Source organism: Carcharodon carcharias, chromosome 13, assembly GCF_017639515.1.
Source record: "Carcharodon carcharias isolate sCarCar2 chromosome 13, sCarCar2.pri, whole genome shotgun sequence".
NCBI classification, from domain to species: domain Eukaryota; kingdom Metazoa; phylum Chordata; class Chondrichthyes; order Lamniformes; family Lamnidae; genus Carcharodon; species Carcharodon carcharias.
This window is the reverse complement of record NC_054479.1, coordinates 141,090,048-141,109,107: the sequence shown is the minus strand read 5'-3', so window position 1 is coordinate 141,109,107 and position 19,060 is coordinate 141,090,048. Positions and strand designations below refer to the sequence as shown.

At 45.0% G+C, this 19,060-nt stretch overlaps 1 protein-coding gene across 3 annotated transcripts in view; it reads left to right on the top strand.

Annotated features, from left to right (window-relative positions):
• The window catches only part of frmd4a (FERM domain containing 4A), a 559,644-nt gene that overhangs the window by 505,890 nt on the left and 34,694 nt on the right, over positions 1-19,060 (top strand). For all 3 annotated transcript variants that reach the window (XM_041203005.1, XM_041203004.1, XM_041203006.1), the window contains 2 exons: positions 3,707-3,840; positions 4,333-4,455. In XM_041203005.1, the coding sequence (XP_041058939.1) occupies positions 3,707-3,840; positions 4,333-4,455 (257 nt within the window). The remainder of the gene's footprint in view (positions 1-3,706; positions 3,841-4,332; positions 4,456-19,060) is intronic.

Here is a 19,060-nt window from a genome sequence, read left to right as displayed (position 1 = left end):
TCCTACCAGGTCTAATGCGCACACAACGGGTTTCAGACAGCACACACACACGCCAAGATCACGCATGAGTGGAAGCAGTTGCTGATTTCTATGGGCAGCTGTCTCGGTGGAATGTGCATGCTTGAATCCCAACCCAACCCCATTCCCACTCCCGCAAACATGGTTGGTGCCGTGTTCAGGGATGGTACTTCCGGATTCAGGCCTCTTGCACCATTTTCGCAACAACGGAGCGGCCCTCCATCATTGCGAAAATCCTGGCCCTTGCCTTCAAGTTTTTAACTTGGATAAATATTTGTCAAAGGTAAATAAAACACGGATATGACGGAAGGGAGCAACTGGCTAAAGCAGGCAGGAAGTATTGCGTTGAAAGAGGTCAGATTATAATAAACGGGTCATAGCGTTATACAGCACAGAAACAGGCCCTTCGGCCCATTGTGTCCGTGCCGGCCATCAAGCATCTATCGATTCTAATCCCATTTTCCAGCACTTGGCCTGTGGCCCTGTTCACTATGGACAGGGTAACAGAGGGAACAGTTCGATACCACATCTGGATTTGATGGCTGAACTAGTGAAGGTTTCAGCTTGTTTCTGACAGACCACAGAAGGCTCTGCTTTCCAGCTCAGTCAGTGAGCACCTTCCAGTCATGGAGAAACCCATCAGAACATTCATTCTAAACAAATTGGGAAACGCAGCTGACTGGTAAAGTGGAATGCAGTTTCACAGTGTTCGTTTCACAGCTGTTAGAATTGATGTTTAAAGTGAGCACCTTCATTTCATGGTTGATTTTGAGTCTGATCCAATGAGGCCGTTTACTGAAACTGTTATAAGTTTCTCGTCCTGTTAAAGATTTGTTTGTGCGATTTAGTGCTGAACTGAACGGTGTACTGTTCCAAGTTTTCGGTAGTTTCAGGTTTAATCTTTTATTTCTTCCGCATAGCATGTAAGAAGGCCAGTAAGAAAGGTTTGTTGAATTGCTGGGGTGGTGGGGGGTGGAATTAGAAGCTGTTAGTTTAATAGATTAGCTTTTGAACTAGGCTTCCATCGTGCATTGCTTTAACATTGCTTGAGCAGTACATCGCCAAAGTTCGATTGCCATTGTTCTCTCAGTGTGCTCACCATTTCCTTCTGATCCTAACATCCTTGCTGACAGGCCAGGTGCTGCCCTTTGCATTTTTCTGCGTTTTGCAACAACAGGAAATGTGGTTGGAGGGGGGGTGGGGGGAAGTAAAGTGACTTGGCTATCCTAATGACACATAGCTTTAAAAAGTCCCGAGGTGGAGCTCCCACTTGGAGTGCAAAATCAGGAAATTGTGCATGAAATGCACTGGAAATTTCACTGGTTAGGTTACATTACAAAGTTTCAACTGAAACGCATTTGAAAAATCACAAGTAGAGAACATTCTATGACCCAGTGTCATCGGGCAGCAATGGAATATAATGGTTTCAGAAAAATTGACCCTTTATGTATTCGCCAGTGGTAACCTGGTGCGGTTTCAACGGCTGAAAATGGATTTATCAGCAAAAATAAGCATTTTAACAGGGTGTCCTGTTTACCCACTGTGCCTAGCTAAAATCACTGCAAATGACTTAATAAAACTATACCTGGTCACCTAAAAGTCTCATCGGTCAGTTTTTTCATAAATTAAGTATTTTTTGATATGAAAGGACTTTGACAATGCTGACTAGCGCTTGAGCACCTCAGAAGTTGGATGCAATTCAAAGAACCTGCACAATCATTTCATACATTCCTATTTCCTATGCTGGTATGTAATCACAGATTTTCGCTATTGTGACCTGGGGGCGTGGCCAGTTTTGTGGGCGGGGCCTGATACTGGCAAAATTGAATCGGAAACCAGTGTAAAAAGTGGTTTTGGAGTAGTTCGGCTACGCTTAATTAAAACTACCTGATCTAGTGCTGTAGTTATGTCAGTTCTGCCCTGATTGCGCTGATATTATTAGCATAACCTAGTGGGAACTCTGCCTCGCCAGTGGTTTAAAACTGAATTTCAAAAAGACAAGAGCCCTTTGTCTTCAGTACCAAGCTCACATTGCCCATGATTAGCAAATACCTGGTTTGGAGTTGAGTCATTCTGTATAAAAATTCAAATTTACAGCTGCTGTGATATCTCAGTCGTTTGACATATTGCTTACTCTGGAATGAAATCATATGGAGCGGCAAGATCCCGGGACGGTGCAGCTTTGTCAAACACGGACTGCTGCAAGGGTAGGAGAAGGGTACTTCGGAATGGCATTCAGAGGAATTGGGCCATTTACACAAATCGCAGAAAGGCACAGCAAGCAGTTAGGAAGGCAAATGCTGTTAGCCTTTACTGCAAGTGAGTTGGTGAGGAGTGAGGAATTGCTCTGCTGCTATTACACAGTGAGACCACAGCAGAAGTACTGTGTGCAGTCTCACTCCTCTTATCTAAGGAGAGATATACTTACCTTGGGGAAGGTGCATGAAGGTTCACTAGATTGATTCCTATGATGAGAGGGCTATCCATGCTGAGAAATTGAGCACAATGAGTCTACACTCCTCTGGAGTTCAGATGAATGAGAGGTAATATGATTGAAACATACACATTTTATGAAGGGAGCGACAGTGTGGATACTGTTTCCCCTTGACTGGAGAGTCGAGATTGAGGGGTCATAATTTTAGGATAAGGCATCAACCATTTAGCACGGAGATGAGAACGAATGTTTTCACTCAGAGGGTAGTGAGTCTTTGGAACTCTCTTCCTCAAAAGGTGGTGGAAGCAGAGTCTTTGACTATTTTTAAGGCAGAGCTGGATGGCTTCTTGATTAACAAGGGGGTGAAAGGTTATAGGGGGTGGGCAAGAATGTGGGCTTGAGGTTACATTCATAATCTTATTGAATGGCGGAGCAGGTTCGAGGGGCCAAGTGACCTACTCCTGCTCCTAATTCGTATGTTCGCATGTTCATTGAGTATATTCAAGACAGGAATGGAGAGATGTTTGGGCACAAAGGGAATTAAGGAATATTGGGATTGTGTGGGAAGGTGGAGTTGAGTTAGTAGACCAGCCATGATCTTAATGAATGACGGAGAGGGTTCCAAGGGCCCTCCTGATTGTGTTTCTTGTGTTCTACAATTGGCTTTGGTCCTCAGGGGTTAAACAGGATGGGGAAGTGGGTGGTGGAGATCAGCCAGAATTATCTAGTCATGATTGCTAATTAGTGACCCTCACCCCTCCACCATGCCATCTCTTTATGAGGATGGGGTTTACTTGAAGAGGATGTCTCAATGATCAGTTGTCCACTGGTGCTCAGTTTAGGAATGAAGGCCAGGCATTTGGACAAGATTTGGACACTGCCCAGTGCCTATGAAACCAAATTCCAGCAGAGGAAGACCAAGAAAAGAAGTCTCAGTAAAATTGAAAAGATTCACAAAGCATTTATCTGACAGAATGGGTGTGGCCTAAAACGCCTTTAGATGTAGGATCCAGCGACATGCTTAAAACCTTGAATCCTTCACTTATTCATTTCACAATATCATTAATACAAGAGATAATCATCCATAAATGTAATCCCTCTCACTATCTTATCTTTTTTTTTGTTTCGATAATAGAGTAATTTGCTCTTAAAGAAAATGCTTCATTTGTCACATTAATTAATTTAAGAAGTGTCTTATCTCTCTTGACGTGTCCGTTGTTAGTTGTCTTTAGTGAAGCATTTCTTTGTTCACAGGGTCCCAGGAGTCAGACAGTTCTCAGTCTGCCAAGAAGGATATGTTGGCTGCCCTGAAATCTCGCCAGGATGCTCTGGAGGAGACTCTTCGAGTACGATTGGAGGAGCTGAAGAAACTATGTCTGAGAGAGGCAGTAAGCTTGGCTTTGGGGATCTTGCGCAAAGGATGCTTTCACTTCTGTTCCTGTAGAGGAACATTTCTGAAGTGGAGATAGACAGATAGGGTGAAAGGTCAGGGGATTTGGATGTGAGGACAGGCAAAATAAAAATCGATTGGCTTATTATTTGAGCCAAATTGCTTTTTCCATCTTAAGCTAGTATTTTGCCAAACTCTTCACTGCGACAGCACTCCTGCATTAACTTAATGAGGGTTTGCACCATTAGTAAGACAATCAGAAAGATGTGCCGCTAGATGCAGCTCTCAGCCGCGAACTCTCAACACTCACACTTGTTCCTAAAACCTGAGCAGCCTCAATCTGGGGCAGTCTACTGACCAGGAGCTGGAACGTGGGATTCGACTCGTTTTTTTTCAGCCAGAGCAGAGACACAGGCAAAATGTGCTCCTGTGTGCCGTAAATCTTTCCGTGTTTCTTCTATATTTTTATGTCCTTTTATTGTGTTTGCAGGAGCTTACAGGAAAGTTACCAAAAGAATATCCTTTGGACCCAGGGGAGCAGTTGCCCACTGTCCGCCGTAGGATAGGCACCTCCTTTAAACTGGATGAACAGAAGATCATGCCCAAGGGGGAGGTAAACCTAATTACACAGAATCTACAGCGCAGTAAAAGGTCACTCGGTGGCCATTCACCAGTGCATGCTGGTATTTATGCTCCACTTGAACACCCTTCCATCTTTCCACATAGCAACATAGGACTCAGGTGTAGGAATAAGCCCTTCGGCCCTTCAAGCCTGTTCCACCATTCGATAAGATCATGACTGTGGTCTCAACTCCACCTTCTTGCCTGCTGCCCATAACCCTTGACTCCCTTGTAGATCAAAAACCTTCTAACTCGGCCTTGAATAAATTCAGTGACCCAGCCTCCATTGCTTTCTTAGGAAGAGTATTCTACAGACTAATGACCTGCTAAGGGAAAAAAAATACTCCTCACCTCCCTCTTAAAAGGGAGACCTCTTATTCTTAAGCTGCGTCTCCTAGTTCTAGTCTCCATGACAAGACGAAAGATCCTCCCGGTATTCACCCTATCAAGTCCCCTCAGAACCTATATGTTTCAATTCTTCTAACCTCCAATGGCTAAACGCCCAACCCTGTCCAACCTATCTTTATAAGATAAGCCCTTCATTCTGGGAATGAGTCAGGTGAGCCTTCTCTGAATTGCTTCCTATTCAATTATGCCCTTTTTCAAATAAGGAGACTAAAACTGCGCACAGTACTCCAGATGTGGTCTCACCAAGGCCCTGTACAGCTGCAGTAAAACTTCCCCATTCTTATATTCCATTCCCCTTGCAATAAATGCCAACATTCTATTTGCCTTCCTAAGCACTTGCTGCACTTGCATAATAACTTCATGTGATTCGTGTACCAAGACACCCCGATCCCTCTGTACCACCGAGTTCTGCAATCTCTCTCTATTTAAGTAATATGCTGTTTTTCTATTCTTCCTGCCAAAGCAGACAATTCACATTTTCTCACATTCTACTTCATCTGCCAAATTTTTGCCCACTCCCTTTGTGGACTCTTTACCTCCTCTTGACAACTCACTTTCCAACGTATCATGGTGTCACCAACAACTTTAACTACTATGCATTTGGCCCCTTCATCTAAATCATTAATATAGACTATAAATAGTTGAGGCCCGAGCACTGAGCCCTGTGGCACTCCACTTGTTATAGCTTGCCAACTCAAAAAAAGACCCATTTATCCCTGCTCTTTGCTTCCAGTTAGCTAACCAATCCTTTATCCATGCTAACATGTTGCCTCCAACATCATGAGCTCTTATTTTGTGTAGTAACCTTTGATGTAGCACCTTGGCAAAACGCCTTCTGGAAATATAAGTACAGCACATCTACAGGTTCCCCTTTATCCACCTTGCTTGTTACTTCCTCAAAGAACTCGAATAATTTAGTTAAACATGATTTCACAAAACCATGTTGACTCTGCCAGATCCCCATTATGATTTTCTAAGTATCCTGCTATAATCTCCTTAATAATGGATTTTAGCAATTTCCCAAGACAGATGTCAAGCTAACTGGCCTGTAGTTTCCTCCTTTCTGTCTCCCTCCTTTCTTGAGTAAAGGTGTTGTATTAGCTATTTTCTAATCCACTGGGACCCTTACAGAATCTGAGGAATTTTGGAATATTATAACCAATGCCTCTATTATTCCCTAGGGGATGCAGGCCATCACGTCCTGGAGACTTGTCAGCCTTTAGGCCTAATAGTTTTCCCAGTGCCTTTTCCCTCGTGACGGTAATTGTTTTAGGTTCCTCCTTCCTTTCCGCCTCTTGATTTTAAAGTATCTTAGGAAAGTTTTACAAGGCCAGAATTTTCCAGCCCCAGTGGTGTCGGACCTCATGGGGGGCCATATGGCAAGAAGGCCAGAAATCGGTTTCACGCCGGCGTGAAAGCAGAGCGGGATCATCTGATGGTGTCCGCTATGGCAGAACGCCAATCCCGCTGGAGGCCAGCGTGAACCCACTTTGCATCCCGCTAATGGGATGCAAAGTAAGGCCTGACCGGAAACGTCCCACCCACGCCCGATTTACCGTTACGCCGGCAAGCAAGCGCGCCGGCACAGAACACGTCTGAACGAGTGTGATGTGCAGAAGTTGGGTCTTACCGTTAGGACCTTGCTCAGATTGCGGACATCCCAGGAGCAGAAGATGTTGGAGCCCTACAGCTACACCTATCACCCTTCTGTTCTCCCTAACTACCAACCCCATCTCAAACATTCCTTTCCCATTCTAAGTGCATGAATGTATTGCTACCTCTCAGATCTGTGCCCACCTTTCCTTCGATTCCATGTTTGAATCTCTCTGATCTTGTTTCTTCCTCTATCGCAGCTTTGGCATTAATCAAAATCAGCCAGCTTTGTGAGCCCACCCTACCATCGTTAATTGGACAGTGAGCCTGCCCTCTGGCCACTAATTAGCCAATTTAGGGAAGATCAGAGGTGAATGACTGTTCCACAATATTAATTGTGGGACTTTTGACCCCCTTTTGGGCCTGATGGCAGAGTTCAAAGGCCTGTGGGCAAAATCCAGCTCTTGACTCAACCACTCCTTGAACAATTCCTTCCTGACAGGGTCAGGGCCAAAATCTGCTTGACCTAAACATTCCCAATGTCCATTACGTATGGACAAAGTTGTAAATCCTGTTGCTCACTATCTCTGTGTCAATCAACCCCAACTGTTGCTGTCGCCCTGATGAGCTCCGATGTTTCTGTTGACCCTGGCTCTTGTGTTGCCTGCACAGGCCTAAGGCCTCCCTCTGTTTCAACCCAACCACAGCCCTTGATCAGAGTGGCCACTTGAACTGCCTCATTCCACACACCCCCACCCCCCGATCCCCAGCACTAACCTCATAAAAATGACGAGAGAGATATAGCAAGCGACTGAAGTGATATATCGCCCGCTCTATACTAACTCCTAAAGTCAGAATTACCTGATTATCTCACAGGTACTTTATCCGGTTCTCTCTCTCCGGAGATCCACTTCCCCATGCCAACATTTTTCCAGACAGTCAGATGAACATAAACTGAGGCTGGGATTTCCAGGCAGGACCCACCATGGGTGGGATAGAAAATTCAGCAGACCTGAAAAAGGCCCATTGTTTTGTGCACTGGTAACTGTTCTACCTCAATGACTATGAAGCTGAAACATTGTGGCACTGTCCCAAACTGCAGGCAAATTGAGGTAAAAATAACAGTCTCTCTAAAGCGACTTAACAAGTATTTTCAGTTAGCCAACAGCAAATAACATCATTTACTGGAAGATCTGAAGTCAACCCTCTTGTGGCACAGCCACTGGGAGCAATACAGCTGCTTATATAGACAGGAAAATTGTTTCATCGTCTAAATACAAGGCAACATTTCCAGAGAAAAATATTCCTGAGGCCATTTCCCTTTTCAGGTCAACATCCTGAGCTGTCCAGAGTTTTTTTTTTGCTGTGTTTGATTAATTCGGTTCTGTCGTGAAAGACATCATTTTTCTCCAAGCATCCCAGAAGTTGGAGAGGATTGAAAACATCCATTTGGGGTTTGTTCACACTTTGCCTTGTAAACCATGATTAAGAGAGTTAGTTCCTGAAAAGGAGTGGATCTGATTAGTGATGGTGTTTTATCAGAACCTGATATATCGTTAACAGGACAAGGGAAATAACTGAGAAAACATGGCTCTGGTTCACTGAGAAAGGCTGCAGTGTCTTAGAGAGTAACAGAGTTCCCACTAAAGATGTCAAGCAATAGTCATTCTGAGTATTTAGGGATTACACATGTTTAGCCACTTGGTCTAGGGGAAGTACAATAAAGATTTACTAGACTGGTTCCTGGGATGAGGGAATTCTCCTATGAGAAGTGATCGAGTAGACTAGACCTATATTCCTTAGAGTTTAGAAGAATGAGAAGTGATCTCATTAAAATATATAAAATTCTTAAGGACCTTGACAGTATAGATGCTGAGAAAATGTTTCCCTTGGCTCCGGAATCTAGAACATGGGGTCACTATCTCAGAATAAGGGGTTGGCCATTTAGGACTGAGATGAGGAGGAATTTCTTCAACCAGAGGGTTGTTAATCTTCAGAATCCTCTACCTGAGAGCGCCTCATCAATGCTCAGTTGTTGAGCATATTCAAGACCAAGATCAATAGATTTTTGAGTTCTAAAATATTTAAGGGATATTTGGATAGTGCAGGAAGGTGGAGTTGAGATAGAAGATCAGCCATGACTTTGTTGAATGGCGGAGCAGGCTCAAGGGGCCAAATGACTGACTCCAGCTCCTATTTCTTATGTGCTCCTGAGTGCGCACAGTTTTATTCAGGATAAATTAGCCCTTAACGTTTTTCTCCAGTTTGTAACCCCTCCTCCCACTCCCCCTCCCACCCAGCCACACAAGCCATGAGAGAAGGACAGTTGTCCCAGGTGTCAGGTAACTCCTGGGCAATATGTAGCAGTAAATTGTCAACAAACGTTCCTCAGATTTTCCTTTTGTTCTGCACCTAAGAGAAGCAATCTAACAGGACAACAGTAAATTGGATTTGGACAACTCATGGATTTGCTGATTCAGTGCATACCTTCTAGAATTCCCTTCCTAAATCTCTCTGTCTCCCCCTTTTTAAAACAAACCTCCTCAAAATCCTCCTATTTTCTCCATTTCTGGCTGGTGTTGGTGCTTCGGGGGTGGGGAGGTGCGGGTGGGGGGAGGTGGGGGGGGGTGGGGGGGGGTGCGGGTTGGGTGGGGGGTGATGTGTGTTTCAGTGCACACATTACATTTCAAGGCCTGCACTTGAAAAATGGTCATTTTGGGCAAAGTAACCCGGGGTAACCTGACTTCCTGCTGGGAGTAAATTCCATGAGAATCTTAAAATAAATTACCAGGGTCACTTGGCAAATAATGAATGGAACACAGTAGGTAAATGCTAATAACGACATCAGGAGAATATCTTTGATGGGTGTGGTGAAATGGCATTTACAGCATTTATAGATTGACTGAAATCTGTTCCAGTGCACATTAGAAATCAGGCAGCAGCAGTTTAAGGGTTAAATATTATTTCTCCATTGCCTTTGGTGCAATAATGACAACTTATATTTATACAGAGCCTACATAACATAGTAAAATGTCCCACAGCATTTCACAAAACAAAATCTGATACCAACCACATAAGGAAATATGAGGACATTTGATCAATAACTTGGTCGGTTTTAAGGAGCATCTTAAACAAGGAGAGAGAGAGAGACAGAATTGAGGAGTTTTAGGGAGGGAATTCCAGAGCTTAGGGCCCAGGCATCTGTAGGCACAGCCACCAATGGTTAAGTGATTAAACTTGAGGATGCTCAAGAGGCCAGAATTAGAGGAGCACAGATATCTCAGAGTGTTGTGGGCTGGAGCTGATTACAGAGACAGGGAGGGGTGAGGTCACAGAGGGATTTGAAAACAGGAATGGGAATTTCAAAATCACGGCATTGCTTAAGCGGGAGATTTTTAAAAATTCATTTACGGGATGTGGGGGTCGCTGGCTGGGCCCAGCATTTATTGCCCATCCCTAATTGCCCTTGAGAAGGTGGCGGTGAGCTGCCCTCTTGAACCGCTGCAGTCCGTGTGGTGTGGGTACACCCACAGCGCTGTTAGGGAGGGAGTTCCAGGATTTTAACCCAGTGACAATGAAGGATCGGCCGATATATTTCCAAGTCAGGATGATGAGTGACTTGGAGGGGAACTTCCAAGTGGTGGTGTTCTGCTGCCCTTGTCATTCTAAGTGGCAGTGGTTGTGGGTTTGGAAGGTGCTGTCTAAGGAGCCTTGGTGAATTCCTGCAGTGCATCTTGTAGATGGTACACACTGCTGCTACTGTGCGTCGGTGGTGGAGGGAGTGAATGTTTGTGGATGTGGTGCCAATCAAGCGGGGCTGATTTGTCCTGGATGGTGTCGAGCTTCTTGAGAGTTGTTGGAGCTGCACTCATCCAGGCACAGGGATGAGAGGTGAATGGGACTTGGCATGAATTAGGTCATTGACAGCTGAGTCTGAATGACCTCAAGTTTACGGAGAGTGGAAAGTGGGAGGAGCGCATAGCATGCATTGGAATAATCAAACCTGGAGGTAGCGAAGGATACAGGCTCTGTCAGTTTAACTGGCTATCCAATTGCACCCAATGTTATCATCAGCATAAACTGTTAAATTGCAATTCAACCAGTGAATACTGAATGAAGAGCAAAGTGACGTAAGTTGCCTGTCTGACCACATGAGCAGTCACTTGTTTACGATATCAGAAATTGCAGTTCCTGTGTCACTTCCAACTTTGCGCATTGTACAGCTGCTGAACTCAGAAAAGATTACTGCTACAAATCAGTTTGGACAATGAAAACCGAAAGAGAAATTGTGCATGTCTGTTGAATTGAGTTTATTTCTAGATGGACTGAAGGTTTCGAGGGATAAGCATTTTGTGGAGCTGGGTTGGGTTGGGGGAGGTGGGGGGGGCGGGTAGGAACGCCATGTGTTTTCAGGAGTATTACTGAAGCCATTGTTTGAAAAGTTGGCCCCCTGCCTCCACAAGGTGCCAGACATTACCCGGCTCTGTGCTAGTGGATGAGGTTGGTGAGCTGATGGGGCAGAGTCAAAGCTGACAGTAGCTGCTTTGTCTCATAGCCCAGTTGCTATCAGTTCTGCAGCTCACATATCTCATTTTTGTCCACTGCTTTTTTGCGTGCGTGGTTTCTGTCACAGAGACAGCCTCTGCGTATTATCCAGATCCAATGAACAAAAAAAGTTGGTCAGCAAAAGGAGACTGAATCAAAAGGAAGGCTTGTTGTTATGGGTTCCCCAGAAAGCAGAGAAGGCTAAGAGGAGAATTAAACACCAAAGAGGTGTTTAGAATAATGAAGGGTTTAGATGAGGCCAATAAAGGGAAACTGCTCCCAGTGGCTGGTAGATCGATAATCATCGGGCTTAGATTTCAAGTGATTTGTTCAAAAAAACATGGAAAAAACTTGTTGTGCAGCAAGTGGTTAATAGTAAATAGTAAAATACAAAGGAGAATTGGATAAATAATTGTGGAAAAAAAAGTTGCAGGAATATGGGGAAAAGCTGGGGAATGGAACTAACTGGATTACTCTATGAAAAGGCTGGCACAGAATCAGTGGGCTGAATGTCCTCCTGTGTTGTAGTATTGCATGATTCCATGTGTTTTTATTCTGGAGGACTGCTTCATCAAGCAAAAAACATAGTTTGTGGGACATGGCAACACCATAAACAAAAACAGAATTACCTGGAAAAACTCAGCAGGTCTGGCAGCATCGGCGGAGAAGAAAAGAGTTGACGTTTCGAGTCCTCAGGACTCGAAACATCAACTCTTTTCTTCTCCGCCGATGCTGCCAGACCTGCTGAGTTTTTCCAGGTAATTCTGTTTTTGATTTGGATTTCCAGCATCCGTAGTTTTTTGTTTTTAGCAACATCGTAAACGTTTGTCTATGTAGTTAATAGCACAGTCCACTCTAAAGTGTTTGCTTAGGGTCAACATTGACACCTCTAAGCCAGAAGGCTGTGAGTTCAAACCCTACTCTAGAATTTGAGCACATAATCTAGGCTGAAACTTCAGCGCATTGCTAAGGGAGTGCTGCACTATCAGAGTTATTGTCTTTAAGATAAGATGTTGAAACCAGAACCTCAACCGCTTCTCAAGTAGATGTAAAAGATCCCATGGCATCATTCAGAATAGAGCAGGAGAGTCTTCCCAACGTCCTGGCCAACATTTATCCCTCATTCAACAGCCTCCAAAACAGAGGAACTCATAATTTACCTCACCGCTGTGTGTGGGAGCTTGCTGTGTGAAAATTGACTGCCATGTTTGTCTAGAAAGAATAGTGACTACACATTGTGAGTTGTGAAAAGATGGAAGCTCAATCGTTGATTGCACTCATAGGAACGTAGGAAATAGGGGCAGGAATAGGCCATTCGGCCCCTCAGGCCTGCTCTGCCATTCAACTAGATCATGGCTGATCATCTGCCTCAATGCCATTTCCCCACACTATCCTCGTACCCCTTGATATCTTTAATATCTAGAAATCTATTGATCACTGTCTTGAACATACTCAATGACTGAGCCTCCACAGCTCTCTGGGGTAGAGAACTCCAAAGATTCACCACCCTCTGAATGAAGAAATTCCTCCTCGTCTCAGTCCTAAATGGCCTATCTCTTATTTTGAGACTGTGTCTCCTGGTTCTAGATCACCCCAGCCAGGGGAAACACTCTTCCTGCATCTACCCTGTCGAGTCCTGTAAGAATTTCATATGTTGTGGCACAGCTGATGGTAAATGCTGAGCTGCTCAGACCCCAAAGGGAAACTTGAAACTTGAAAACAACTGTTTTGCAATCTGTATAAATTTCAAGATGCGTGCTTTGAATTCAGTAGTAATAAGACCACCGAGTCTTATAGGTTTCTTATAAAACCGAATTAAACCTTTATGAATAGAAGAAATGATTTTAAGTACACACAGATCTACAAATTACTACGATGATAACTTCCAAATCCCCTAGTTAATCTGACTCCCGGTTACACTTTTGTTAAGGCAACATTACGACACATTGGGCTGAATTTTACTGTCAGTGAGCAGGGGGCGGGGCCCGCTCGCTGATGCGTACAATGACGCTGGATTATGCGAGGCGGGACCCCCCACATCATCCCGCCCCATTTAAATTTTCAGGAAGGTGGGGGCGCAGCAAAATCAGCTCAATTGAGGCCATTGACAAGATCATTAAAACAATTAAAGGACCTGCCAGTCCAACCTTAAGATTGGTGGGTTGGCCAGGAGCCCCAGCGGGGAATAGAAAAAACATGAAACCTCATCCAGCGGCGGGACAAGGTTTCATGTAGGGATTTAAACAGTTTAATCAATTTTTAGTGTAATTTATGAACATCTCCCACCTCATGTGACATTGTCACATGAGAAGGACATGTTAAGGATTTTTTTTTTCTATTTTTAATGTTTTTAGAACTGTCAGCGATCTCCCTGAGGCTGCACTTAGCCTCAGGGGGATGTGCCCTCTTTCACGTGCGAAAGACCACACTCTCGCTTTTGGGGAATCTGATCCCCCCCGCCCACCCCTGCCCGCACAGGAAGCGCATAGCACTTCCCGCCGCACGTCACGCTGGGCAGACCTCAATTGGCCCGCCCATATAAAATGGCGACGGGGCACGTTTCTCTGGCGGGGATCGGCTCCACACCTGCCGGAGGTTGGGTCAGGCCCGCCCACCTGACAGGCAGAAAATTCTGCCCATAGATTTTAAAAGACCCAGGCAAAGAAACATGATATCCTGAACAATCCAATTCAAAGTGAGTTTCCTTACCTTTAGTTCTTTGTAGACAGTAGCTTGAGGCTTAGATGCTAGAGGCATTTTCACACTTGTTTTAGATCTTAAAATGCCTGCCCTTACACACAGCCTTTTCTCCTTTATACATATTTTCCCCTTTGAATGCAAATTCCTTTTGTTTCACTATGTTTTTGGACTTTTACCCCTCAAATAATAAAATCTATCATAGTACCAATTTTACCAATGATCTTTGGGAAAAGTAAATACACTGGGCAGGATTTTACCATCAGCAAGCGGGGACGGGGCCCACTCGGCAACGCGGAAAATAACGCGCCAGGATGTCAGGGGGAACTCCCAATGTCACCGCGCCCGATTTAAATTTTCAGGAAGGAGGGAGTGCAGCAAAAGCAGCTGCGCGCCCGCCAACCTGTCAATGGCCAATTGAGGTCAGGAGCCCTGGTGGGAACTAGAAAAAACATGAAACCTCATCTACCGGTGGGATGAGGTTTCATGTAGGGTTTTAAAAATTTTAATAAAGTTGTTTAGGAAATTATGAACATGTCCCAACACATGTGACATTGCCACATGAGGGAACATGTAAGGGAATTTTTTTTTTCTAATTTTAATATTGTTGAAAGTAAAGCCGATCTCTCGGAGGCAGCACTTAGCCTCAGGGAGATGTGCGCATGCGCGAAAAAGCGGACTCTCGATTTTAGGGTTTCCCCCGCCTGCACAGGGAGTGCTTAGCGCTTCCATGCGGACATCACACTGGGTGGGCCTTAATTGGCCCACCCACATAAAATGGCGTCACGCCTCCAATTGGGGGCGCCGATCGGAAGTGCACCCACACGCACCAGCCCATCAACTCCCCCCTCCCCCCCCCACCCAACAGGGTTAAAATTCTGCCCACAGTTTCTTAACTTTTCCTGACTAGGTGTAATATTTCACTCCCTCTTTTGAATTCAATCTACTCTGGTTTAGTTAAAAATGCAATTGTTCCCTTTACAGTTTACATCCTAAAACTCCCCCCATGTTTACCTACTTAACATTTTAAACCTAGCTTCTCTTCTGTTACATCAAAGCCTTCAGACCAGCTGCCTTTAATTCAATTAAGTCCCACACACACACACACACACACACACAGACCCCACGATTACTCTATATTACAATAAATTCCAATCACATTATGAAAATGATTGTATCTTCTTGACATGTGTCCTTCAATGAGATCCCTCTGATTCTTGTAAGCTCTAGCGAATAAAGGCCCAGTCACCTCAACCTCTTCTCAACTCAGAGATCAATAGATTTTTAGGTGCTATGGGAATTAAGAGATGTGGGGATAGTGCAGGGAAGGTGCAGTTGAGGTAGAAGATGAGTCCTTGTTGAATGGCAGAGCAGGCTCAAGTGACTATATGGCCATTTCTTTATTTGTTCAAGGGATTCAGACATCGCTGGCTAGACCAGCATTTATTGCCCATCCCTCATTGCCCTTGAGAAGGTGGTGGTGAGCTGCCTTCTTGAACCGCTGCGGTCCATGTGGTGTAGGTACATCCACAGTGCTGTTAGGGATGGAGTTCCAGGATTTTGACAAAGCGACAGTGAAGGAACGGCCATATATTTCGAAGTCAGGGTAATGAGTGTGATTTGAAGGGGAACTTGCAGGTGATGGTGTTCCCATGTATCTGCTGCCCTTGTCCTTCTAGATGGTAGGGGTCGCGGGTTTGGAAGGTCCTGTCGAAGGAGCCTTGGTGAATTGCTGCAGTGCATCTTGTAGATGGTACACACACTGCTGCTACTATGCATCGATGGTGGAGGGACTAAATGTTTAAGGTGGTGAATGGGGAGCCAGTCAAATGGGCTGCTTTGTCCAGGATGGTGTCGAGCCTCTTGAGTGTTGGAGCCGCATTCATCCAGCCTAGGCCAGAGTATTCCATCTCACACCTGACTTGTGTCTTGTAGATGGTGGACAAGCTTTGGGGAGCCAGGTTAGTTACTCTTCAAACCACATTTTCTTCGCATCAATCTTGTCAAGCCCCTTCAGAATTTTCTGTTTCAATTAGCTCATCTCTCATTCTTGCACACTCCAAGGAATGAACTTTCACTGGACTCTCTCTAGTGCAAAATGTCCTATGGAAACTAAAAGAAGTGGGAGAACTACTTTTAACAATTTTATAGTGAACAAACTAGACTGAAGACTATAAAATCTTTGTATCCACTGAACATACAAACCTGTTTTACACCTCATTGGGATTATAATAGCAGCAATGCCCCTTCTGTAGCCCTTGGGTTTGATGCACGGTGGCTTTAATGAATGTATCTGATTTGCCTCAGAGGACTGTGACCAGTATTAGCTTTGGACTGTGATGTGGATGCAGACTGTTTCTGTGGTGCCCAGGAGAGGAGTACGGATGCCAAATCTGTGGTATTTTTAGACACTGCCATCATCTGTAGAGTTTCAGATGCCAGTACAAACTGTTTTTAAAGGAAAAGAAAACAATGTTCAAGAGAGAAAAGTTTCACATAATGCATTTCCGATTGTCCTTCAATATTGAGCAGTGTGAGCCAACAGGACGAGTGTTTGAGTCATATCTCTCGTTCCTTCTCCAAATTAGTGGTCATTATTGCTGTGTATTTAACAAAATGCAGCCAAGGAACAGTGTGTGGTAACCACTTCTCTCTCATTCACAACCCGCAATTCTCTCCTGAAGTACTTTGTTATCCGTTCACAGGATGTGGGCTTTGCTGGCTGGGCCAGCATTTATTGCCTATCCTTAATTTCCCTTGAGAAGGTGGTGGTGAGCTGTCTTCTTGAACTGCTGCAGTCCATGTGGCGTAGGTACACCCACAATGCTGTTAGGGAGGGAGTTCCAGGATTTTGACCCAGCCAATCTAATGACTTCAAAAGAAAGTATGAACATATTTGTGGTCAAACTCTCCTCATATTTATTATCAAACTTACAACTGGGTGGTAAATAAAGCGACAGTGCATGAATGGCTGATATATTTCCAAATCAGGATGGTGAGTGACTTGGAAGGGAACTTGCAGGTGGTGGTGTGCCCATGTGTCTGCTGCCCTTGTCCTTCTAGATGGTGGAGGCCACATCTTTGGAAGGTTCTGTTGGAGAAAGGTTGGTGCTGGGATATGTTTCCACCAGCACTAGACTTACTCTGGTAAGTACTTTGGCATTTTTCAGGGTCAAGCCTGCATATTGCAAACCTGCGGTTATTCTGCAGAACTGACTTTGATGCTGTCCTCCACTGACAATGCAAACTTTCTATTCAGTGAACAGGAGCAGGAGCATTGGCTAAACTCTCCTCTACCCCTAGCCAAGGAGCACTGAAATGAACTACCCTGCCCCCACCCTCCACCTCAGTTGAGGTCAGACAATTCTGTACAGGACAGGAGCTGAACTTTAGCTTTGGGTGGGGAGGGGGAATCTGGACCGAGACTGTTTCCGGGTCCCAAACCCGGCGGTGGGGGAATTCAGCCACTCATTGGGATATTGATGGAATACCCCCTTAATTGGCAAAGAGACAGGTTGTCTGTCCAATTAAGTGTGGCAGGCGGGCTATTGAAGCTGGAGAGCCAACCAGAGGCCTTCCAGCTGTGTTGGAGCAACCAGCTGTAGTAAAAGGCACGGAGGGAGCTTCAACATGAACGCAGATTCTCCCTAAACTTTTTAAAACTTTAATTAAAATATACAAAATTCAGCCAGACCACCATTGTGGTGGTGGTGTGGGTTGGTGGGAGCCTCTTCACACCTTTTACACGGCAGCCTTTTGCTATACTCCCACCAGGTAGGAAGGGGGCGGGGGCTGTAGACCAGTATTGCCCCTCCTGGCCTGCCAGCGGGTGCCCACCTGCAGGCAATTGATCCTGTGGCATCGGGAAACTGGAGGCTGACTGGGAAATCCAAGTTGGCCTCCTTAATCTCTGGCTAACAAGGCTGTTGATGAGCCTAAGAGCCTGTTCCCCTACCACCCCCCCCCCAACCTTGCTGGGGGGAGCGGTCCTGCTGGGCCCTGAACTTGCGTTAGCCAAAATAGGCAACACCGGGAACAGGTTCAGGAAGCCGGTACGTCAGCCGGCCTTGTAATCTTCAAGTCCCAACCACCTCAGTTTCCGGCTTCGGCAAAGCCGTAAATTCAGCTCCAGAAATCAAAGCTGTGATCTTATTGGGCTGCATGGGCTCCGGTTGTACGGAGAGCTGTACATCAGCGAACAGAATCAGCTGGAGCACTCTGCAGCATTGGTTTTGGAGCAGGAAGCAGGTGGAGGGTTAGGCACTGACACAAAAGGAGTAGAAATGGCTGCTTTGGAGAAGGGTAAAGGGTTAAAAGTGTGAGTTTGATCTGAGGAATGATGGGGAGGCCTTGCTTCTGCCCTCCAGCTGGAATTCTGCTGTTTTGGGGGGTGTATGGATCACTTGGGTGAACTTTCTGCCTGGTCTACACGCCTTGGCAGTGCTTTCAGAGCCCGTCCCAGACTAACCTAATTGGCAAAAGGAGTAAGTGTGATGTGAGGAAAAATGTTTTCACCAAGAGGGTAGTTGCAGCCTGGAACAAACTTCCTGAGAGGGTGGTGGTGAGCAGGTTCGATCGAGGTGTTCAAAAAGGAAATTGGATTGTTACCTGAAAAGAAAGAATGTGTAAGGTTACAGGGATAAGGGAGGGGAGTGGGATTAGGTGGAAAGCTCTTTCAAAGAGCCAGTGCAGACTTGATGGGCCAAATGGCCTCCTTCCGCATTGTGAACCTGGGAATTATGCCCAAAGTGCCCTCATTAGACCTAAACAAACTCTTGCCAGCTTCGAGTGACTGGGTGCCACTCCACCAACCACCAGAGAACCAGAACCTCTGGAATCTAGGTCCCAAACAGTCTCACACAGCCATGAGTCACTGGTTTTGAAGTAATGTAGGTATTGGGAATTGATGTAGAATATCCCACACTTCCCTGAGACATTGGCCTGAAATTGTTTTATTTTGAAGCAGGCACTACCCTGACATATTGGTTTATATGGGGTATGGATCCAGCTATACATTGACAAACAGTATCCATCATCACTTTTAAGGCACTGGTTCCAAATTGGGTCTCCTTTACTACCTCGAGGCGATGCTTTGATAGCAGGTGCAGGCGTGGGCGCACACAGTGCCTGAAAGTACACAGATACACTGAGGATTATTCTAATCAATGATGCATTTAGCAATTTTACATTGCTGCATGAATAATGTTATACCTCTGCTACATTCTTGACATGTTGAGACTCAGCACTTGCAAGGAAGAAATACCAGCTGTCTCCTGGTCAATAAAGCAAAAGGCTCATCTTAGCTTAACAAAGGAAATTTTATAAATAGCATTCTTTTATTTATTTTTTCAATG